This window comes from Bubalus kerabau, chromosome 11 (genome assembly GCF_029407905.1).
Source record: "Bubalus kerabau isolate K-KA32 ecotype Philippines breed swamp buffalo chromosome 11, PCC_UOA_SB_1v2, whole genome shotgun sequence".
Lineage (NCBI taxonomy): Eukaryota > Metazoa > Chordata > Mammalia > Artiodactyla > Bovidae > Bubalus > Bubalus kerabau.
This window is the reverse complement of record NC_073634.1, coordinates 105,514,194-105,539,017: the sequence shown is the minus strand read 5'-3', so window position 1 is coordinate 105,539,017 and position 24,824 is coordinate 105,514,194. Positions and strand designations below refer to the sequence as shown.

General features: G+C 45.0%; 1 protein-coding gene across 2 annotated transcripts; it reads right to left on the bottom strand.

The window, feature by feature from the left end:
• Window positions 1-1,539: 1,539 nt before the first annotated feature.
• GTF3C4 (general transcription factor IIIC subunit 4) lies at window positions 1,540-24,733 on the bottom strand. 2 transcript variants are annotated; one of them, XM_055541487.1, is made up of 5 exons: window positions 24,646-24,733; window positions 16,132-17,943; window positions 13,071-13,201; window positions 10,169-10,257; window positions 1,540-8,771 (listed from the first exon to the last, which is right to left on the bottom strand). In XM_055541487.1, the coding sequence occupies exons 2-5, from the start codon at window positions 17,863-17,865 to the stop codon at window positions 8,707-8,709; spliced, it is 2,019 nt and encodes a 672-aa protein (XP_055397462.1). In that variant the 5' UTR covers window positions 17,866-17,943; window positions 24,646-24,733; the 3' UTR covers window positions 1,540-8,706. The 2 variants fall into 2 exon arrangements, with proteins under 2 accessions (XP_055397462.1, XP_055397461.1); XM_055541486.1 differs by lacking the exon at window positions 24,646-24,733 and adding an exon at window positions 24,017-24,405.
• Between the last annotated feature and the right edge of the window lie 91 nt (window positions 24,734-24,824).

Here is a 24,824-nt window from a genome sequence, read left to right as displayed (position 1 = left end):
TTGATATTTCTCCCAGCAATCTCAATTCCAGCTTGTGCTTCATCCAGCCTGCATTTCTCATGATGTGCTCTGCATATAAGTTAAAGAAGCAGGGTGACAATATACAGCCTGGATGTACTCCTTTCCCAACTTGGAACCAGTCCATTATTCCATGTCCAGTTATAACTGTTGCCTGTAGTTGTCTCTTGTGTTGTTGGAAGGGGGTGTTTGCTATGACCAGTGTGTTCTCTTGGCAAAACTCTGTTAGCCTTTGCCCTGCTTCATTTTGTACTCCATGGCCAAACTTGCCTGTTACTTCAGGTTCTCTTGACTTCCTGCTTTTGCATTCCAGTCCCCTATGATGAAAAGGACATCCTTTTTTTGGTGTTAGTTTTAGAAGGTCTTGTAGGTCTTCACAGAACCGTTTAAATTCAGCTTCTTTGGCATTAATGGTTGGGGCATAGACTTGGATTACTGAGATACTGAATGGTTTGCCTTGGAAACGAACAGAGATTATTCTGTTGTTTTTGAGATTGCACCTAAGTACTGCGTTTAGGACTCTTGTTGACTATGACAGCTACTCCATTTCTTTTAAGGGATTCTTTCTAAAATGTTCTGGTTTCTGTCCTCCATGAGCTTAATTATAGACCCTTTGATTTTCTTCAAGTGTTTAGAGAAAAAAACGTATCCAGTCTCATATGGATTAGTTATGCCTGCTCCTAGACAGGGCTCGGACATACAGAACCAAACACTCCTGACTTGCAGGCATGTTTTGTTTCAGAACCTCAGGATGTTCTGTTTGCTTCCCTCGTTCACAGCCTTGCCCTCCCACCTCCCCTTCCTAGTGCTCTTTAATTGCCTTCCACCTGACGCCACTCTAGAATTTCCTCTGGTGCTTTCATTTTCAGTTCTTGTTTGTCTGAACATGTCTGACTTTTCTGCCGCACTCTGAATACGAGGTTGGAAGTTACTCTCTCAGCCCCCAAAGGCCCGTTTACTGCCTTCTCATCTTCACCATTTCCATGAGAAGTCATCTTTAAATCTTACTACTTTTTTCTTTTTAAGGTTAACTTGTTTTCTTTTGAGAAAATTTTTTTTTTTTTTTTTTTGCTTAAAGTTTTTTTTTCTCTTTGATCTTTCAGAAGTTTTATTACCACACATTGAGGCATGTATTCATTTTCTTTCTCCTGTTTGGTGTTTCTGGTTGTTCTCACCAGGAGGATTTGTCTGAATCACATGCTTATTGTTGATGAAATCCTGGTATTGAGCACTTCACTTAAACACTCACCAGATACTCGTCAACTGACATTAAGTATTTGTGGTCTAACAGCCTACTGAAGCTGTCTGATTTCCCCTTACATTCCTCAACTTGTTCTAGAATAAACCACTGAAGGCATTCTGCATTGATTCTGCGGCCCTTGCTGACGGCCATTTCCCTGAGGCACAGCTCTCCCCCTTCTCTTCTCGCAGAGCCTTTGCTGGTGCTGGGTGGGGTAGAAGGTTTCTAACCCTTGCTACAAACTGGTGAACCCGACAAAATATGCACACAATATACAAATAACTTGATTATTTTATTTATTTTGAATAAAAAAAGTGGCCAAGATAACAATACTAGTGGCTCTGCATACAAAACACAACATAATTGAGGTTATTTCACATTTACAAAACGGCCATTATGTACAGCACTGGGTATTCACAGCAACTTTAATAGACTCTAAGTACTAGAATCATAAAGAGCAATTGAGGGGGGAATCCAAAACGGGAAAAAATTTGAAAAAAAAAACCAACAATCTTTCGTTAACTGGAAATTTGGCCAACCAGCTAACTGGTAAAGAAAGAGAATTGCTATCCTTTCCTTTAGTAATAACTAAAGTAAGATTGCCCCACAGGACTGCATTTGATGAACACCCTCCAAAATTTCCACTTCATTTTCTCTATAATCTTTCCCACTTCAAACTTTGCCCAGAGACTGCCGCCCTTTTATCATATAAAAGCTCAGGACACTAGTATGTCTTCAGGGCAAGAAGATAACTAGTGCCAAGGAGACAGCATGGTCTGCTTCAGCTCAGGAGACCCAGCTGAAATCCAAGAAAGAATTTTGCCCTCTTCCCATCATTAGTACTTTGCAGTTCTCAACACAGTGGAGAAAGTAAAGCAAGCTTCGTCATAAAGGTGGCAGGAAGCTACTCACTCCTTCTCTGTGTCACCAGCACCTACGCTGTGCAAGGCACTTCACACTCGGCGCCGCAGGAACTCCCAAGACAAGACGACAGTTCCTGCCCTCGAGGAGCTTACAATCTAATCATGGACACTATGTACATATGTACAGTGCAGAGAAGCAGTGGATTCCTCTGGATGGGGTATTCCAAGCAAAATGTGCTATTTAGTCTCAAGGCTGTTTTACTTACACACTAAAAGTCTAAAACATACAACCTAATCAGATGGTAAGAATTTTAAAAAGTCCCCTTTCTATAACCCAAGTTTTTGGATGCCTGTTCTTTTTATTTCAAAAAATATTTCATGTAAACAAACACGTAGTTTGAAGCCAAGCACAAAGATAGCACAGGCATAGGATAAACATAGAATATATGCCACTATACACAACACGGGCTTATTTTCCTATAGTCTTATTTCTGTATTCCCAAGTTTGATACTCACTTTCCTTTCATACACTGAAGTACAAATCTGTGTCAAAGTGTTTAAAAAGTCATAATTCATTTTTGCATTTAATTTTGCATTAGTACCAAAAACAAAACACCCTTGATCTCACCAATCCATTAGCCAAATGTCAAACTGATAAAATACAAAATGCTTCAAAGCCACCACCTCTTACACCATCCAATGAAACCACTTCATGGGACCTTTTTATGAAACTAACAGGATCTCATGATAGTGACGTAATCGTTTTTACCTTAGAAAAAATTACAAGATTTAGAGTTTTGAAATTCAATTCCAGCCAACTCATTAACAGTGTTTCCACTAGAGAGCCCACACCTTCACTTTCTCGTATCAGGATGAAAGTGCCATCATTCCCTGCTTTGCGGCCCCTCCCAAGCCTGGAATGAAGGGATGAACACCATGCGGGGAAGCCACTAACACTGTGCTAAGTAAGCTCGCTGCCTAGGATCAGATCCTATACTAAGTCTTTCCCCGGAGCATAGTTACAACCTAAAAAAAGCAAGACAAGAAAAGCTGAATAACCTAATCAAAGAGGCTGTGGGGGGTGGGGGGGGTGTGTGTTAAATACGCATATACCAAAAGGACTAAACTTCTTTATAGGACATCTATATATATAAAGTCACTTCCCTGTTAAAACTTACTGATTTCACAGCAGGTTTTCAGAAACAGCCATCATAAAACACCACACATGCCGATGGGAGGCTGCACCCTGCTTACCAGACTCAGGCCAGCCAGCCAGTCCTGACGCTGATGTGCATCGTGCCACGGAAACTAGTCTTCATCTTCTGAAAAACCCAGCTCTATACCAGGACCGTGATGCTGTGGTGAGTGGTCCTTAGAAGCAACTCTGCAAATGTGACTTAATTCAATATGTGCCGTGCTTAGTCGCTCAGTCATGTCCAACTCTTTGCGACCCCATGGACTGCAGCCTGCCAGGCTCCTCTGTCCATGGGGATTCTCCAGGCAAGAATACTGGAGTGGGTTGCCATGCCCTCCTCCCAACCAGTGATCTTCCCAACCCAGGGATCGAACCCAAGTCTCCTGCATTGCAGGCAGATTCTTTACTGACTGAACCACCAGGGAAGCCCTAATTCAATATGACAGTCAAATTGCACACACTCTAACATCAGTTTGAACAGCAGACATGAAGATCTTAGCTCCAAAAACTGCTTTTAGGGTCAAGAAAGAGCAGTGCAAAGCTCAATACCTATAAGACTTGAGACATGGCCCAAAACTCTGCTTTCAACTGCCAGGTGATGCTTCTACCAAGATCCCAAGTGCAAGCGCCTCACTTGAGCTCCGTTAGAGGCATTCTAACAGTCCAACAGTGTTGAGGGGGAGGCTAGATGCTCAAGCCACTGTGTGGTGACCAGCCCTGCCGAGCTCCACCCACACGGGGAGCAGTGGGAGAGTGCACGGAGGTGTTCACACTCCACAGCCCATGGCAGGCTAGCATAAAGGAATGCATTATCTATCCGGCTATTTGCTGTCTGTGCTGTCCAATCTCTAAAATGAAAAAAGGGGGGGGGGGGCGCAAAATCTACTTTCATTTAAAAATTTGAGGCCTGCTGACCTGGAATATAACCTGAATTTTTGCTTGTCAGGACTTACTGGTGTGGGAAGCAGAGTGGGTGTGGCAGGGAGCGGAAATGCAGTCCATTCTGCCTGAAATCCAGTTTGGAGGTGCTGGGCACTCCAACAGGGAGACTTTGAGGAAAAAATCAGATACAGTTTATTGAGCTCTTAACAGCTAACACTATTATATTACCTTTGGCAAGAAAAACTAATGTTTAATAGTTCCTTATAGGAAGGGAAGCCTTCTAGGAATGTAGTTTTAAGACATTTTATCACAAACCTAATTTTCTATCAGACTGATAGCTCAGAGGGTGTCCTAAGGCTGAGAGAAGGAAAGGGAGGGAAATAGAGAGGGCCTCTCCTAGAAGGAGGAGCGAGGCAGAGAGCGGTCAGGAGCAGCGGGGATGGACGGACAGGCAGGCCTGTGGAAGTCGGACACTGACAGCAACTCCTCGTTTCACTCCGGGAGCTATGGCAACTCGTGTGACACGGTTCAGCGCTGCCCAGGGAGCGGGGACTCCATAAATGCAGCTCCGTATTCTTCCTGACAAGACCCATGAGCCTTGATTTCTTCTGTTTCTTAGCTCACACCATCACAATTACAACAGAACATATTTTAATATTTGATTATTACCCCTTGACATTCTTTTAACCTGATTAACTGGTGACGGCTGCTAACAGCTCTAGTCCCGATGCCCAACATTAACATTCTCAAAAACTTCCTAGAGGGAGAAGCAGAAAAATGCCACACTCCACCACGAGCTTCACCAGTGCTTCTAATAACTTCTGACATTGAAAAATAATTGGTAGTTTTGGCAGATATGATAGCAGGCAGAGATGGCTTGAAGTCTGGGTCGTGGACACAGGAGGATTTCAGAATGAATATCAAGCCTAACAAGCTATCAATTTCTTATCTAGGATAATGGGAACAAATGAACCTTAAGCAGGGAAGACGTGACACAGGTGTGGATATCAGGTTCCCAAGATGCAGTGCTGCCTTGGCTTCAGAGGTCCAGTCGTGGAGGACCTTTGCTCCTGCACCGTCACACAGAGCAGCGGCATCACTGCCACTGCATCCACGCCTATAGAGCTATAGAGCCTACAGAGCAGTGACAGCTGAAACTAACTTGAAATACACCACCCAGGCCAGGGACATTTCAGGATGGAAGAGAGCGTATGGTACATGTAAACCAGGAGAGGCGGCCAGTCTGAAGACTCCCGGTGTCCTGCCCACTCTTCCAGGGCTTCACTGCTCAGCACTGTCGCCAAGTGAGCTGACGTTTAGGACATTCAGAAGGGTACCGTGTCTGTGATGCTAACCCTAACCCTAACTCACAGTCGCCTCTCATCCTCACAGGTCAATGGATTAACCTCCATGGAAGAGGGGAGGGGTGAGGAAACGGGGGAGGACTCCTGACTCAGTGTGCAGAAGTTTAGGCTGAGGCAGGTGTTAGCTGGACTTCAGAGTCTAAGTATGCCATTGGGCAGAGCCCCTGTACAGAGAAGCCACTTTCCAGTAAAATTGTTGCCAAGTTTACCCCTACAGATATACAGAATAACTCAGGCAACCCTTTTTAAGTTCACTCCTAAGAGTCAAAATTTCCCCCCAAATGCACAATAGATTTCAATAAAAACTTAACGTATGTTTTAAATGGCAGCACCACAAAGTTCTGCAATAATAACAAAGCAAGTACTAACTCTGATTTGTTGCTGTTGCTCAGTCCCTCAGTTGTGTCCGACCCTTTGGGACCCCATGGACTGCGGCACGCCAGGCCTCCCTGTCCTTCACCGTCTCCCAGAGCTGCTCACACTCACGTCCACTGAGTTGGGGATGCCAGCCACCTTGTCCTCTTGTCCCCGTCTCCTCCTGCCTTCAGTCTTTCCCAGCATCAGGGTCTTTTCCAATGAATCAGCTCTTCACATCAAGTGGCCAAAGTATTGGAGCGTCAGCATCAGTCCTTCTAATGAATATTCAGAATTGATTTCCTTTAAGATTGACTGGTTTGATCTTGCAGTCCAAGGACCAAAAAAACAAGTGAAACTAAGCATGCTATGGAGAAGGCGATGGCACCCCACTCCAGTCCTCTTGCCTAGAAAATCCCATGGACAGAGGAGCCTGGTGGGCTGCAGTCCATGGGGTTGCGAAGAGTCAGACATGACTGAGCGACTTCCCTTTCAATTTTCACTTTCATGCATTGGAGAAGGAAATGGAAACCCACTCCAGTATTCTTACCTGGAGAATCCCAGGGACAGGGGGGCCTGGTGGGCTGCCGTCTATGGGGTCGCACAGAGTCGGACACGACTGAAGCAACTTAGAAGCAATAGCAGCAAGCCTGCTATGGGGCTTCCCTGGGGTCACACAGAGTCGGACACGACTGAAGTGACTGAGCACACATGCACGCAAGCACACTCTGACTGTACAAACCGCAGCAGTGCCTCGACAGGATCTCAGTTTTTACTGTCATGTTTGCTGTAAAGGCTACAACTTTCTGGGCTGTGCTCTTCATGATCTTCATGAGACTTCCCTGGTGGCTCAGATGGTAAAGCGTCTGCTTGCAATGCAGAAGACCCAGGTTCAAGCCTTGGGTTGGGAAGATCCCCTGGAGAAGGCAATGGCAACTCACTCCAGTACTCTTGCTGGAAAATCCCATGGACAGAGGAGCCTGGTAGCTACAGTCCATGGGGTTGCAAAGAGTCGGACACGACTGAGCGACTTCACTTTCACTTTCTTTCTTCATGATCTTAATGCTGCCTAGCTCTCTTTCTCTTGATAATCTATTGAACATGGTGGACCCTGAAGTCTGGACAAACAAACACTCCACTTGAAATTGCCACCAAAATGAGAAAGACAAGCCGAAGACACCAGCAGAATGAGAACAGCAGCAGAAATACAGAATTAAACACAGGAGACAAAAATTTGAATGGGAAACAAAAGACATTTCCAAGCAGACTGTTTGGAAGCGCCTCATAAAGGCTCGTCTCCAGTATGTATGGACAGAGGGGGAAGATACTAGGAGGGAGACACTACAGGAGGGAGCAGTGCTTGTGTTACACACTCTCCAAAGAACAAGTGTTTCTCAGCAGGTCACCTCTGGGAGACAGTGGAGGACAGAGGAGCCTGGCAGGCTGCAGTCTGTGGGGTCGCAAAGAGTCAGACATGACTGAGAGACTGAACAAAAATAACTACTTGGCGAGGGCAAAAGTCTTTCACTAAGGATACAAAAATGAAAGCAGGAAGAAGTGTTAGTATGAGTTAAATTTCACATTTTCTATTTCCTATTCAACTTCTCAGAAATATGCACCTTTTCAAGGTGTGGGCATTACAGTCCTGTTAATAATTAGCACCAATCCCTCAGATACTTATTTAAAAATCCAAGAACACTGTAGTTCTAGAATGTCTATTTTTGATTTTAGGTTTTAAGACCAATTAACGTCTAACATCTCTTAACAGCCCACAGAAAAATACCTGTGTTATAAATATCAAGGATCTTTGCAGAGAGAAGGCATTCCCAGGTTCTGGTTGACCCAGCCACATACACCATAGCACCAAGGCTCAAGGGTCCACATTCTGAGCTGTCCAGCTCTCTCTAGAAGTCTCTAGACAGACTTGGGATAGAAATGAGACATCTGGACATGTCAACATGAAAAATAGTAAGGGTTTTAGTACTAGGAGAAAATAAAGGAGAAAATATTCTTTTTCCTCTATGTACAAACATCTCACCTGGTCATCACAGTTCAGTCTGAAGAGAGGTGTGACGCAGGTAAACAGGAATACTATGACACCCTCATATACATGGAGGAGTTGGGGCAGAACTGATGACACGGGAGAGATCATTAAAAACAAGTCACAATTACGAGAGTCACCTGATCTTCCAACACATTAAAACTAACTTTAGTCTTGGCTTTAACCTCTTAAAAATATATAGTTTTAAGAAAATGGTTTCAATACGCACGAAAAAACTGGTGGGATGTAGATCTGAAGCTATTTGTTGAGAACAAAATATGAGGCCCACATATTGTTTTAGACATTTGAGTATCTGCTGGACACCACGTGCCATGTACCTGGTAACTAAGCGTCCTGGAGCCACGAGACAGCTCCAGACCTGGGCCAGGATTAAAGCCTAATTCAGCCCAGCAAGGCCCTTACCCACACTCCCTAGAAGAGGTCACTCTGTTGAGAAACAACAGGGCATCCATTGTGTTCAAACTGCTTCAGTCAAGATACTTCAACACTTGAAAAACAAGTGATAAGGAGTGGGGGCTAATGTTCATCTCAAAATGACTTAAGATCTCTGCACACAGTCCCTTTATGGATATCCTGTAGTCCCTGGAGATGGAGCACACACTTCAGCAGGGAGTTCCCAGGCTTACCGACCGTCACAAGGGCACCTTTCCTCTTGTGGAGGCCAGGCCTGCGCCAGCGCGTCCCAGCTCTTCGGGCTAGACGACACTCTGTCTTCCCACCGTGGACACTCAAAAGACAGGAGAGTCGCAGAAAGGGCAGGGGCTCTGCAGTAACCTCTTGATCCAGTCAGGGTCTGCCAAAGGGAGACAAGCGATAGTGAGTGCGCACTTCAGAGAAGGCGGTCAGATGGGACATGCCCTGGGCCGACCATGGTGTGCAGGTGTGGGTATTCTGGCCCCGCTGCACAGAGGTCCTCACTGTAACATTCTAGACGAGGCTGGGCTAGATCTGTGGTTCCCAAAGTTAAATGTGTGATGAAAGAGGAAAATAAGGATAACGAATGAGTGTTTCTCATACATGGTTAATGTTAAAACTTACTCTGAAAACACTGTGTCAACACTCTCTCCTCCTCTTACAGAACTCCCTGGCCTGTCAAATGCTCTGCCTACTGGTGAGTACTGTCCAGAGCTCAGAGATTCCCGTTCTCCCCAAGAGCTGCATGTGGCTCAGTGCAAAGTCAGCTGGCAGGTGTGCTTGTTTTTGAGTTTGTTCCCATCTTCCCTGATTTCCTGTCTAAACTATAGACCAATTCTCAATTGCAACAAGTGTTTAAAAGTCCCCCAAATTTGTTTCAAAATAATGCAGCCAGAGGAGAGGAGGAGGAGGACTATAGAGGAAATGAAAGATTATGAGCTGGCGATTTTCGAAGTTGAATGACAGGTACGTAAGAGTTTCTCATCCTCTTTTTCTCTACTTTTAGGATTGCATTTTCCACAGTAAAGAGTCAAGACAGAACAGAACATGCCAACACGTCCACTTCTCAGAATTAGAGAGCTTCAGCCAGTTTAGAGCAAAAATCAAGAAGGCTGTGTGGTTTTACACAGAACATTCTGTGTAAAACATTTGAGACCACACGTTATCCCCAAAGCGTACACCGCTGTATGCGTGCTGTCTAGTAAGCTCATTCGGTTAGTGTGATATTAATGAAACTCAGGTTATAAACTGACATTCATGTGACTATTTAAATCATCAATTCCTGGTTCATGTCTATGATCTTATTCCAACAGCTGATTCAGGAATGTGCACTCTGTCACTAGGGCTATCAGGAAAGCGAATATCGATGAACCAGAAAAACAGTCCCACCGTGGTTACTAGCAGGGCGCCTCCAGGTGCATGTCCTGTTTCGGCAAGGCTGTCTTCATCTGTTACCAGCTGCAGAGTTTTCATTCAAATATAATCTACCTATGCCATCTAAAACAAAGCCTTTGGCACTGCTCGAATGAAGACTCTGCAGTGCCAGCACGGCACGCGGCGGCCCTGCTTGCTCACACAGTGTGAGGCTCTCTGCATGTTGATGATTCCAGTGATCTTGTTAATCAGCTGTGGGTTCATAACAACACTGTACAGCGCAGAACGAGCCTGCTCACTGTCCCCGGCGGCCAGAGACCAAGCAGGGGCGAGGGGTGCCCCTGAGGCACCAGCACGTGCAGCGCGCTCAACCTCACCCTGCCACGGCCGGGGAGCACCCACCTTCTGGAATTGGATGGCGAGCGATGCTGTCATGGAGCAAACACCTTCTGTATATCAAACTCTGGCAGGACTGGTAGGTTAAAAAGCACCTGAAAGCAGACAGATTGTATCATCAGTGCTACCAACAGTGGAAAGCAGCACAGGGTCGAGGGTTAACTCACCACGGACAAGTATTCTAAAATGAGTTAACTAAGTGAAGGGCAAAAATGGTTGACAAATTCATGGCAACCATGTATCCCCCTGCACAGGATAGCTGGGCAGACCCACCACACACTTAGTAAAGGGGAAGTGCCTGTGTCAGGCTAAGCCAAGAGAGACAAGGCTTCTAATCCAGACAGTCACTGCAGCCCTGGGAAAGAATGCAGTCTGTTTATACCCAACTATACTGTAAGTTTTTCATACGTTAAACAAAATAACTATATATCAGAAATTATTGTTAGTGATTTTTAAGATTACGTATAAGCACAATGTTTAAGACTAATGGCACAGTGGTGAAACCTTGAAAGATATAGAAGACACAATTAGTGGTACAAAAAAATAAGGGCCACAAACAAATGCTCAGAGATTCAATTCCATCCAATGACCTTTCACTGAGCATCGGCCAGGACCTGGCAAGTAAGGGCAGGTGGGAGCGATGGGAGGTCAGAGAGAGCTGCTGGGCTCTGCAGGGAAGGTTTTCTGAAAGCTAACAGGATTTAGGAAGAGCAATAAGGAGTAAAGCACACAAAGAAGAAGGGAGGTGGGGGAAGGAGTTCCTAGTCGGTTTACCTTGAGTAAAGACCTGGGTGCACAGGAAGAAAGACTATACCTGAATGAGAGCAAGCACCCATTCTCACCCATTCTTTGTGGAAGAAGCCATTCAAGAGACAACAATGGACAGAGGTTACACATGAAAACTCTGGAGCCAGGAGGCCAGGTTCTCAGCTCTGCCACTAACCACCTGCATGACTGTGGACAAAGTACTGAACATCCCCAGGCCCCAGTTTCTTCATCTGTGTCCGACATGTGGCTTGAGATGTGTGTGCTGCTGAGCGTTGTGCCTCGTACACTGGCAGCAGCAAGAGGTGCTGGTTGCTGTTGTTACAGGACCACTGCTATTCCTAGTCCCCCCTGAAACCTAAGTCTCAACAGTTAAATTAGAAAAAAGTATAGGTGCACAATAAAGACTGGAAAAAATCCCAATATCAGTCAACAAGAGAAGAAATAATGGAATATCCACACAATGGGAAACTCTATGGCTGTTAAGAATGGGATCTATGCACTGATATAGAAAATAACCACAACATTTTGGTAAGAGAATAGGGAAGTTATTAAGTATATGTAGCAAAATCCTGTTTTTATTGAAAATAAATTTAAACAATTTAGTGAGTGCCTACCACATATCAGACATTGTTCCAGAAATAGCCAGGAACAAAACAACAAAATTCCCTGTCTTCATGAAGCTTTGTACTCTAGAGGGAGGAGAAAAATCCAAAGTAAAAAAATATATTAAGTAGTGATAACTGCTAAGGAGGAAAACAGAGCCAGGAAGAGGGATGAAGGCTACCAGGAGGGGAGAGGGATGTCCTCGGGTGTCATGATGTTAGGCAGCCTGGTTGGGAAGAAGCCTTGCTGGAAGAGCGGTCCGAGCAGAGGACGGCCAGTGCAGATGTCCGGGCTGGGAGGGATGTCGTGTGCACGAGGAAAGACATAGAAGATGGGTTGGGAGATAACTGTAATAACCTGGGCAAGAGATGATGTTTCTTGGACCAGGGATGTAGAGGTGAAGGTAGTGGGAAAAGCTGGATTCAAATTTGAAATGCCTGTAAAACTTCCAAACAGAGCCACTGAGCAGGTGCTTAGATATGAAGCCTGGACTGAGGGAAGAGATTCAGACTAAAGTGATGCTTAAGTCACCAGTGTACAGATATACGCGGCAGCCCAGGGAGAATGCTGTGGGCTTCCCAGGTGGCTCAGTGGTAACGAATCCACTTGCCAATGCAGGAGCTGCAGGAGACTTGGTTCGATCCCTGGGTTGGGAAGAACCCCTTGAGAAGGGAATGGCAACCCACTCCAGTGTTCTTGCTTGGAGAATCCCATGGACAGAGGGGTCTGGTGGGCCATAGCCCATGGAGTCGCAAAGAGTCGGACATGACTTAGCACACACACACCGTGGGGAGAGTGCTGATAGAAGAAAAACATGTCCAAAGATGGACATCAAGGAGATACTGTGTCCAGGAAGCCAGGTGATAAAACGGTGCTCTATGAAGGAGGAAAAGGGAGGGATCAACAGTGTCAAACAGCCCACAGGGCCACAGAGTGGTCCTCTCAGAGTGACACTGAGGAGAGAGAAGGGGAAGACTTCTACCCTTTGTTAAACCAAACACAGTACAGGAGCACTTTATATTCTATTAACTTTAATGGCCTTTGCTTTCATCATAATGATTTTTTAAAATTCAGCACTAACTTCAAAGTAAAATAGTATTGGGTGTTAGTCACTCAGTCATGTTCGACTCTTTGTGACCCCATGGACTATAGCCCACCAGGCTCCTCTGTCCATGGAATTTTCCAGGCAAAGATACTGGAGTGGGTTGCCATTTCCTTTTCCAGGGCATCTTCCCGACCCAGGGATTGAACCTGGGTCTCCTGCATTGCAGGTGGCTGCTTTACCATCTGTGCTACTAGGGAAGTCAAATACAGTATTACCAACATAAACAGAGAAACCCCTATTACAGTTACAAACAAGCAGTTACAAAGAAAACTACTCCTAAAGGGTTTCAGTCAAACAGATGGAAAAAAAACCACAGCAGGTGTTACGGCAGCAGCTTTTCTCCAGCCTGATGGCACGGGCACCATACCCTTTGGATGAACACTTGACAGTGGTCTGTGGGGCACAGGCTGGAAACACGCAAAAGCAGCTTACCGGAGCCAGATGTGGCCATTGGAGCAGACGGCCTGCTTGCGATCTGTGAACGGCAAGATCTCCTTACACAAACTGCAGTGCTCAGGGAAGGTCTGCTTGTTCATCTTCTTTGAGATGTGTCCAATCAGCACCTAGGAAAACAAAGGGGTCAGCGGCATTCCACGTGAGCGCAGGGCTTCCCAACACCAAGGAGAGGAGGACAGCTCCACGGCGTCTTCCACCAGAGAGGAGCGCTGTGTCCCCACGTGGGCCCGCCACACTGGGTAGAAAGTAAAGAAGCTGGACCTTCAACTTGTGTCAACTGGTTGAGTAAAATAAAATAAATTCAATCAGGCACCCCGTGACAACGCTGAACTTTACTCACTAAAGGAGAAATGTTCTGAAACACAAATCTTATTATTTGCCTTTACTTGCTTCTGAAAGGACTTCAGAGTTCTGTCAGAAGACAAAGTATTCAGCTATACTTACAATGTTTGACTTTTAAGAAAGAAAAGCATAATCTGTACAGGCCAAGTATCATGTGAAATACTAACTCTAGAACAAAACAAATGTCTATTCTTTCAGAAAAGCTTACAAAGTAAAAAGATGATCAAGATTAAAAAATAATACCTTCTCCTTCTGATGGCCCAAAGACCCACGACCAATCTAGTGAGCCCGCGATAGGAGACCCACCAGCCCCACAGCAAAGGTATGGGGGGCCCGCTGTTGGAGGTAGACAGGGCAGCTTGAGGCCTTGGCCCTACTTCAGTTTTGCTTCTTTCTCTGCTTTATTAGGATTGCACCAGTTCAATGAAAGTCTGAAAAAGACTAAATCTACTTCATTATCTTGTTGGAAAAAACCTTCACAAGCTATGTTTTTGGGAGGCATGGAATATGTCAATCCTCAAGAACCACCTTGTCTTATTAGCAGATATGTCCTTCAAAGTTATAATCCATTTACACTTGAGCTGTTGTGTAAGAAGAACTTACTAGTTTACCATTCACTAAAATTAGCTCACTGATGTTCTGAAGGGTATCTTAATAGCTCAGAAGGGTGTCTTACCTACTGTGCATATAACTTGCAAATTTAAAGTCCATTAACTTTTGGCTTTTTTTAAAGGTCTTGAGAATTCTAATTTATGGTCCCTTATAGCAAGGACAACTACTGTACCAGGTTTGAAAAGATTCATTTTAGGTACACAGAAGGATTTTCAAACAAGACATGTATTGTTTTCAATCTAAACTCAGTTGCTGTAGCTGGGCCGAGGTATAATCTTCCTTTCTTTAAACTGGCCCTGTTGGAACCAAGTTAACTGTGCTAAATGTAGCTTTCCATGCTCATACAGCATGTGCAATAATTATTCTAAACCACTGCAAACCAACTTTCATTATAGATTTACTAATACGTTTTTGTTAATATTTTACACTTATAATATCCTTACTTGGTCCTATGAACCAGCGGTAACCAGAAAACTCCTTCACACCATTGAGATCACAATGAAACGATCTTCAAAAGTTGACTCTCGAAGATGAAAAGTCAGTTACGTGAAGAGTGCATCTTAACTGCTCCTGAGTGTGAATGAACATGCTGCTGCTGAACATCAGTAAAGAAAAGGTGCTGCAGCCAGGAGCTGCACATTACCACGGCCCAAGGGTGAGCCCTGAGGGAGCTCAGGATGGCCCCCATCTAGCTGTCAGCGGCTGCGGTGCCCCCAGTGGGGCATCCTAAGGAGACCCAGGCTGAGAATCACAGGATATGTGGCCCCAGACAGCTGAGGTACACATCAAAGTAACGACTGCAGTGAGCCCAGACCCTGTTATCTTCCCAGACAGAGAGAAGCCCTAAATTCCTTAACCTGATATGTCTTGGTTTCCTTATTTGCAACACAGACTGACTACAGTCTTTGTTATAAAAATGCTTATATATCCTAGCTCCACACCCTTGCCCTTCTGGTGCAGTCTCTCTGAGTTATCTTAGACGCTGCGTCCCAGGCTTAAGTCCTCAGTTTTGCCTGCCGAATAAAACATAACTTTTAGGTTATGCTTTTTTTTCCCAGTCAACATCAGATTGTCGCAAACATCCTTAAGAAATAATTTTAGGGGTATATGGATTCACACACACAACTTTCCAACAAGAAAATGCAACAAGTGACTTGTGAATGGTTTAACATTACGCATGAAGATACCTGAATTTATTACCTTCAATTAACATTTTAGATTTTAGATAAGACTTCAGGCAGTGAGAATAAACATCAAACTTCAGAGTAAAAAGGACGATAGTCTTGTCTTCTTGAATATTTTAGTATACAGTATATTCCTTAAAACAGTTTTTCAGGATTTTAGAAGCTGTTAGCTCAGGATTCCTGATTAAAAAGTCTACATGACACTGAAGTGCACAAAATTAAAGGCCTCTTTCTTCTAGGAATTCTCAGAACCCTTAGAAGGATGATGTACACTGGAAACCTCTAAGAGGAGTATGGCTTGGAACCCTACTGTTCTGTCAGAGAACTTTAATTCTGTGAAATACATTTTAGATAACACTGTAAGGTTGTTCTACCACCAAAATAAAGATTATACTCAGTTTTTGCAGGTGGGGTGGGGGGGACAAACACCCAATGGATAATCGTTTTACTTCCTATGCCCTTGTAGGCTAAATGAGAAAACCTCCTGAAGTCCTATCAAATGCAAAGAATCCCTGCCACAGGCCTCCCGCTCCCATCTTTCTGCAGACAGGAAGGGGAGGGCGGGCCTGCCATCCTTCCCCTGCAGCGTCTGCCCAATCGCAGCCCTGCAGTGTCTGCCCAAGTCTGCTCCTGGAGCTCATCCACAGCCCGAAATCGCCCAAACCTTGGACATCAATCAAGATACCAGTAAGAGTAAGAACTGACATAACTCTTAGTGGGACATGAATATGTCCTCTGCATTAATCTGCTTCCTATTTATTTTCCTGCACCTCATGCTCATCGATTACCTAAAAATGTCAAAGCAGAGGTTGAGTTTTACGAATTAAGTTTAAGTCATTTCTTTCTCGTGAAGCAAGCAGATTTTTCGGTTTTCAGTGTTTTTGCTGACAAACACCTACCCGTGCGGTTCTGTCATCATACTCCTCATCAGACATCAGGAAGTTACAGAGTCCCCTGGTGGGGATGCTAGTGTTCTCTGTGATCCAGGTGTGCAGGTACACTTCGCCCAGGACTCGCTTCATGTGCTCCCTCGTCAAGTGCATTTCCACTGCTTCAATTTTTCCCTGGATTTCAAGGAGTTTCTCTTCCATTGGCTCTCGGCCTCCAGTATCCCCAGATTGAGGGACTGAGTCCTCTGTGGGGTCCTCTGGATCACCGTCTTTGCTTTGCTTACTAATCTGTTTGGAAGAGGTGCCTTCCTCCTGCTGTTCATCCTCAGCATTGCCCATCCCAGGTGAGTCAACTAGTAGGATTTTTGAGTCCTCGTGGGTAGGTTTGCATAAAGCTTCTGAAGGGGTTTTCTGCATCGACTGGTATAAAATCCTCAGGAGGAAGAGTTTGAAACGCCAGTAATAGGTGGCCCCACTGCTTTCGATCTTTTTTTCCAAAGCTTCATGTAAAAATTGAGGGATATGCTTATCCTTTAAAATCTTCCAGCGTACTAGGTCTATTAAATCTACCTGCTTAAAGAGATTCTGGACAGAAGACTCCAGAAGCTGAGCAGCTGCCTCTTCAAAGGTTTTGAGAGTAACAAACTGAACCTGGTAGTTTTTGTTAACAGGATGGAGGCCGTTGACCATGCCCTCAGTGGTGATGACGGCCAGGTATGCACCGCAGGGGCTCACGGCTATCCCGTGTGTCCTCACGGAGCCAAACACATCAGAAAGTTTAATCAACTGGTGCTCAAACTTCAACGCCACATCTGTGAAAATGGGGATCAGCTGCCTCACCTTGCCGTCACTGGAGCAAGTATACACTGTCCCATTCTGCTTGTCGGCAGTCATGGAGACGATGGGCAGGGAGTGCAGGCCTGTGACGTGAGAGTTGTGAACATTCAGACCTGCTTTGGAGATCAGGAGAAGACACCAAAACACATAGGACCCTCGTGCGGCCACCACTAAGCTGCAGCTGCACTTCTGGTAAGGGTGATACAGCGGCACGCACTTGATGCTGTGGACTGGCAGCTGGTCCATTTCTTTCCACAAGACGACAGGCTGCCTCAAGGTGAAATAGCCTTTGACTGCTTTAAGGTTGACAGGCAGGATTTTCACAGGCCCAAAAGCACTCCCCACTATAAGGCCGCTCATTTTCCGATTGTTGTGCTCATATTCCCACCAAAACAAAACGCTAGGAGAGCTGATTCCTGACTCGATGGTGTTGCATGAAGAGATGGACTCCTTCCCTGCGAATGGGAGCTGGAACTGCCACACGGCGATGTTCCCGTTCTCGAAGAGGACCGCCAGGAGCACGCTCCCCACGTCGCGGCACTCGTTGTTGTGCTTGACCTGCTGGGTGGTGCAGATGCCCGACCACTCCATGCGCACTGGCGCCTGCATGCTGTGTCGCCTCTGAAACTCGGCGAAATCCCTGAGACTGCCCTCTGGGGCCTCGTTTCTGGAGAACCTGTAGCTGGTCTCATAGAGACGCTCTCCGTAAATCTCCGTCAGGTCCACCAGCTGGACCCACTGCAGTCTGTTGAGGTTAGCCTGGATGGTCAGGCGATTGTCCATGGTCAGTGCGGCCAGCAGGCACCTGCCATTAGCGTCACAGCCCACGGGGGACCAGCTAGTGTACTTGAACCCTCTCAGTGGTGGCAGAGCCTTCCCCTCAGGGTTGAACACCCTGTCCAACATGAAAGTCTGACTGACTGTGGGGTCTTCAGAGGTGGCAAATCTCTGTTTACACTCGGCAACTTCCCTTTTTGAGCCAACCTGAAAATAAGATATAAAAACTATCAGATAAATATTTCACTCTAAGAGGAACAGACTTACATTGCATAGGGTGGATTAATTGATCCACATAAATACGTACAGTAATTTGACATCAATTCTATTGATTTTGACGTGACATGGATTTAAAAGATCAATTTCATGTCTAAAACTAAACAAGCATTTACTCAGGAAATGGCAATTTTTAAAATTTTAGTTTGTTTATAGGAAATGGCAATATTTTTAAGGGTCAGAGAAAGTGCTGTGGTTCCTCACAGCCTGGTTCCCACCTTCTTCTCAGAATTAACAAACGCAGTAGCAATGACAGAAGTGTAGTTGATTCTAAAGAGTCAACTAAGCATTCTGCTAAACTAGTCACAAACAATAAAGGAGTTCAAAAGTCATGAAAAGATATGTATCTATATCTATATATAAATATATATATATCTTTGATACAATTAGATGTTTGGATTTTTAACAATATCTTTGCAATATAAGTCTTCCATCTGAAATTTCACTGACAGATTACTCTGAGAACCAGCTCCAATAGCTCTTTCCACTGTTTCTACAGAATAATATTCACCCTGCCTTCCCTGGCTCCCCCTTGTGTAGAATAATCTTTCCTTCTATCTGAACCCATCTATCCTACCAGGTCAAGCTCTATGAGACTTTCTGAGAACATTCTAGCTTTCACTTATCTCTCTCTCCTCCGAGTTTGCAACATACACGAGCAGTTCTATTTATTTAATGTCTAGGTGTACAATGGTAAGCTCTTTAGAAACACTTTAAAGGAACATTAAAGATAGAGGAGAGAGAAATGACCAAAAGAAGGTGATCCAGAGTCATAAGAAGATAGCCAGGAAGACCAAAGCCAAAGAGAGCAGAGGTCAATTAGAAATGATTTCTGTTATGTCAGAAGTAGGAAGAAGGACTTGATCCACTGTCTTTTCTTCTTTTCCATAGATGCTTATCTTCAAACTGGAAAGGGTACATTAAACATGATCAATAAAGAATTCTAGCCTAAATATACATGGATATAACAAAAACACACACACAAAAACTCACTTTAAATGAGTTTAAGCCCCCAAGCCCAGAAGAATAACACTCCAGAACATAGAAGATGAATTCAGAACTATAACATTCCTCAATAAAGCTCGGACAACTGGAAATGTGTCAGAAAACCATACTGCAATGAATAGTTAACTGCTAGATCACATTAACAAATAAGCTTATAAAGTGAAAGGTAGATAAAGATCCCCTAGAGAAGGAAATGGCAACCCACTCCAGTATTCTTGCTGGGAAAATCCCACTGACAGAGGAGCCTGGCAGGCTAGTCCATGGGGTCACAAAGAGTTGGACGTGACTGTCCACACAGACATAGATACAAATCCCAACAAATGAATTAGACTAACTTTTTCTAAAGTGTGTTAAACAGAACATCACTCTACTAAATTGCCCCTTGAAAAAGAGTTTTGTAACTAAAACTGTTTTGCAAATGCTGTTTATTACACATTATTCCCCCTTGAAGAGTTATAGCTGGGAGCTACTATAGAGTAGCTCTGTAGCTACTATAGAGCTAGAGTTATCTAAACTTTTTAACAACAGAACCTTATGGCGTTGGTGGGGGGGCGGGGCGGTGCAGGGGCAGTCATCTTTCTTCATCCTAAGTAACACTCTGGAAATGGGCTCTTAGGCAGTGTATCTTAATTGCAGGGTAGTCTCTTGGATACACCTATGGATATACTGGAGAAATACAGACCAGAAATTCCAATTAAATAGAGGTATCACTGGCTAGTCTGTTAATAAAACAACGCTAATCAAAGCCCACAGCTTTGTATGGGGTAGATAAAATTTGATTGAAAATCTGCAGATTGCCTGGATTCAAATCCTGGCTGTCACATACTAGCTCTGTGACCCTGAGCAAATTGCTTAAACCTTCTGGCTTTAATTTCCTCATCTATAAAGAGTGCAATGACACATTCTCATAGAGTTAGGAAGGTTAATTAAGTCAATGTATGTAAAGCATATATTAATAAATGCTCAATAAATGTTATCTACGATGACAAGTAGTAGTAGTCTCTGAGGATTCAGTAAATGTTAATGAGACCTAATAAAAGTAAAATGCAGGTTAGGTAGGTATTAAGTTGTCTGCCAAATGGAGGGTGGATATAAAATTATTCACCAAATCCCATAATACTACAAACTAAGCAGTAATTCTCAGACTAGGATAATTTACTACAATAAAAACTACTATAGAACTGAAAATAAACTTAGAGAATGCATAACTCCAAATAGCAGTACAGAATGAAATAAAGGAAGCTCAAGCTTGGTCCTAACCCACAGCAGCAAGAATCCTTGACAGGATGGAGAGCAGCTTGGATGTCAGCCAGTAAGGAAAATCCTTAGGATTTTATGCAATAATTTCCATGTTAGGTAATCTGAATTAACCTAGTGCACCTCCCCTCAACTCTTCACATCACAAAACTAGTTAACGAATCAAAACAAGTACTCAGATGCCCCAGGAGCATGTTAGTTAAGAGCATCTTTTCACTATATGCTATCCTGTTTCTAGTTGGCCACTATGACAACTAATCAGCACATACTTTGTAAGCACCTAACAAAAACTCACTTGAAGTTCGTAGACAGTAAGCTTCTTGAGGGCAGGAATATAATTCCAAAGACAGGAAACAGTTATTTAACTTAATGGAGTAGATGGCGTTGATATTACTAAAGCTCCTAACAGCTGAAACAAACAAAAGTAGTCATGCACATATTATTAGATTTTGGAAGTGTTTGCAACTAGATGATTCACTAAATCAGCAGTCCAATGGGAAGAAAAATTGCAAACTTGTTCTTAAGTCAGTGCTTCACTGGTTCTCAGATTTATACCATTCACTTTTGTATCAGTGCCCAGGGCAGTAACTTGCAAAGAGCAGATAGTATGTGAACTATTATTATAACTGTGTATTTTCCTGAAAAAACTCATAATCTAAATAACAATCAGAGCAAAAGCTTCAAAGAGGTTTAGCATCTAGCCGTCTAGCAGTTCTACACACTGAAACTGCGATCTAGGTTGCAGGAGTCCATATTCCTTGTTGGAGCAAACTGGCCAGCAACAAAGAGATTTCAATCCACAGGGCCTGTGAGTGGGCAGTGCCACCAAAGCACAGACAGAGACTTCCTTACACTCCCACCATTACTCCAGCTTTACCCCACAGAGGCCTCTCTCAGAACTGCAGGGACATCTCGGCCTTCATTTCCCAGGCAGGGCCTGCGAATAAGACTGCCAACTGACTGGTGCTTTCTGTGAGGTGCACACCAAAGCAGAAGGGGAAGACACCACTGAATAATTTCAGGAAAGCAATCGATTACTAGAGGGATATATAAGGATTTCCTATTACTCATTTTCCAGTTGTAGAACCAATGACAAGAATCACATTTTTATCAGAATACAGTGATAAGAGATAACTTTGTATCCATAGCCAAAGCATTAACCCAGAGACCTACCTTCATACTTGCATGACTATTTTTTAACCCGAGCATTTACAGTGTGCCAGGAACTGTGCTAAGTAATCACATATGTACATATGGACATATAAGCATATATATAAATATCCACATATAATAATATATTTTAACTTAATCTTCTAAAGATGCTAAACGAGGTAGGCTTTATTATCCTTTTACAGATAGACCTGGCTTGCTATCTTGTGCCAAAGTGTAATCTCTCTTTTTTTAAAATATTTGTTTTTGTTTACTTATTTATTTGGGTGCATTGGGTCTTAGTCACGGCATGTGGGATCTAGTTCCCTGACCAGGAATTTAACCTCAGACCCCCTGCATTCAGAGCTTGGAATCTTAGCCTCCGGACCACCAGGGAAGTCCCCAAAGTGTACTCTCTTAACCCCTATTTTATGCTGACTCCAACCATCACCTACTTGCCTCTAGTCCAGTGGGAGTCACATTCCTGTACCACACCAGGTCAGTCCTCATCTATGATGCTGTAATAGCACCTCAGGGCTTCCTAAACTGAAGTCAACCATCTCAGACTAACCTTCCAAGTTCCCAAACTGACCTCACGTTACTGTCTCCGACTCTCTAGGAAAGCTAGTTGACCTCAGCTGTGAACCCAAAATCATTTACACAAGCAACCAGAAGCTGTGTTCATCACTTAAGTGTCTGTGCACAAGATGGGCACCTTATTCCTGGCACTTGGATGACCCCTTTCTCCCTTCTTTTTACAACCCAAACCCTACTTTTTTTTTTTTTTTTTTTTTTTTTGGGTCTGCTGCAGATTCACCACCAAATAACCTTCCCTAATAAAAGCATCTCGGTTCAGCATTCCTTTACTTCTTTAAATTCTCTCTGCTGAAGCATTAAGTCTACCACACTGAGACACACACTTAAAATTTTCTCTAGCTGATGTGCATATAGTTAGCATCAGTAAGTTCCTTTTCGGCAGAGGTGAAAGGTGTCTCACCTTTTAAAACCCCTCTGTTCTGCCTCCCTCCTTGAGTGTTTCTCAGTTTCATAGGATCACCAACATCTATTCACATGACTGGTTTATCAGATGAGTTGCTCAGGCATGCCCGACTCTTTGCGACCCCATGGACGTTGCACGCCAGGCTTCCCTGTCCATCACCAACTTCCAGGTGACTGGTTTATACTTGAATCAATTTGTCACACCCTGTCCAAGATCTTTGAAAACTTAGTCATACAAACTTATCAATGATCTAATTCAACATCAAGCTGTCACTTTCAAACTTGGATTAAGTATGCTAAAAGCGGTGTGGGTTCTCTGCACCCCATTCAGTTACTGATCTATATTTTAAATGGCTTGGCAGAGTAGTTTGTTTTTTTTAAACTTCACATTCACAGAAACACTTTCTCTGTATATAGATACATACTACAACTTATCGCTACCTATTATTCCATTGTTGTTTTTGACCTGTCAAAAGAATGAATGTAAGCTCCAAGAGGACAGGGATTTTGTTTTTGTACAATGTTTTACTTCTGGAGCCTAGATTGATCTCTAGCTGATACATTGTTGCTGTTGTTTCAGTCACTAAGTTCTACCAAGTCCTAGCCCACCCTCTGGCAACCCCATGGACTGTGTAGCGCCCCAGGCTCCTCAGTCCATGAGATTTCCATAGTGGTATTTAAAGGTGTGTTGAAAGAATGAATGTACATTTTGATAATCACACATATGCATACAGACCTATAAAGGAAATAGTAATAAAGTTTTAATATTTTTAAACCATTAAATGAACACGACTTCCTACTTTAAAACATTTTGAAAATGGTGATGCTCGAACAATAAAACTTTAGCAGTTTTATAGTTCTGAAGGCAAACTTAGTTAATCTGAAGCCAAAAGCACTACATCTACAGGAAGCATTCAATCTATACGAAGATCTTAAGAGTTGCATTTATTTCCAGAAGCTTTATTTTTCATTGTACATCCCAAAGCCTTTTCGTTATTTTAGAAAAACTGGAGTACTAACCCCTGACATCCAGTATCTATCCATCTGCCCAAGATGAGAAGGACCATTCATATAACAAAGTCATTGAAACAGTTAAAGACAAAGCAAAAAAAAAAAAAATTCTGTCTTCCAAAGCCAAGGAGGCGGAAGAGGAGGGCACATCACAGTAAACAAAGCCAGCCAGGAGCCTCGGGGAGCAGGCCCCAGACAATAGGAGCGGGTGGCAGAGGCAGGTCTGGGGTTGGGTCAACATGGGGGTGGAGCCTAAGAAAGCACCAAGGGAAGAAATCTGCGCCAACAGCCAGCCAGACGCCGGGCCGCGGGGAGAACTTGGCTCCGGAGAGGGACCTTCCGAAATGTACCTGTGTCTCGGGAGTGGGTGGGCGATCCGGGAAACTGGGCATACACGGCGTCCCCCCAACCCCTTAAGCTACGGCGGCGACCCTAAAGACTCAGGGTGCGAGGAGGCGGGAATCCCCGGCCGAGGCGTGGGCCCGGGGATTCCCCCGGGGATCCGCGGGGACGCGGGCGCGGGAGAGAAGGGAGGGAGGCGGGCAGGAGACCCCCAGAGCCCGGGGCGGCGGGCATGACTTACTTTGAGGAAGCAGCTGTGGAGAGGCGCGGGCACCGACGTGCGGTGGATAACCAGGTCCTGGCCCGGGTTGTGAACGTCGCAGATGAGTTCCAGCACGGCGATGCTGCGGGCCGTGGACACCGACACGCGGTGGTCCTCGGACCACGCCAGCGGCTCCAGGCCGCTCACCGCGTACTGCAGCCTCACCGCCGGCTCCCGCCGCGTCACCAGCAGGCGGAACGCCGTGCTGGGCCCCGGGGCCGCGTCCGCCGCCGGCTCCTTCCCGCCGGTCTCAGAGCCCTCCACCTCCTCGGGCGGCGCGGGCCTCTCGGCCGCGGGCCCCACCCGGGTCAGGGCCGTATTCATCTCTTCTCGGAGGCAGAGGCCGGGCCCCGGGGCGCGCGCCAACCTCCCCCTCCTCCTCCCCCTCCCCGCCCCGCTCCGCCCCGCCCCGCCCCGCGTCGCTGTCCAGTTGCCGCCTCCCGCACCGAGGCCGCCGGGCCCCCAGCTTTCCTCAGCAGTGGTTTCCCCCCCTCAGGCCCGGAGCGCCGCCGAACCACGAAGGACCCCGCCGTTGCTAGGCAACCCAGCCCCTGCCGGCTGGCCAAGGCACTGCCTGTAAAAAAAAATAAATTAAAAAAAAATCTCACCTTGTGGTGGGACCGGATCGCGGGTGGGCGAGGGGCAGGGAGTCACCCCCACCCCCACCCCCGGCGCCTGACAACTAAAGTGCTGAGGAGAGTCGAAGGAGGAGGCGTTGGTTCGATGGGACACGCCTCTCTTTCCTGAGAGGAATTTCAAAAGAACGTCAAGGGCAATAACTCTGGGG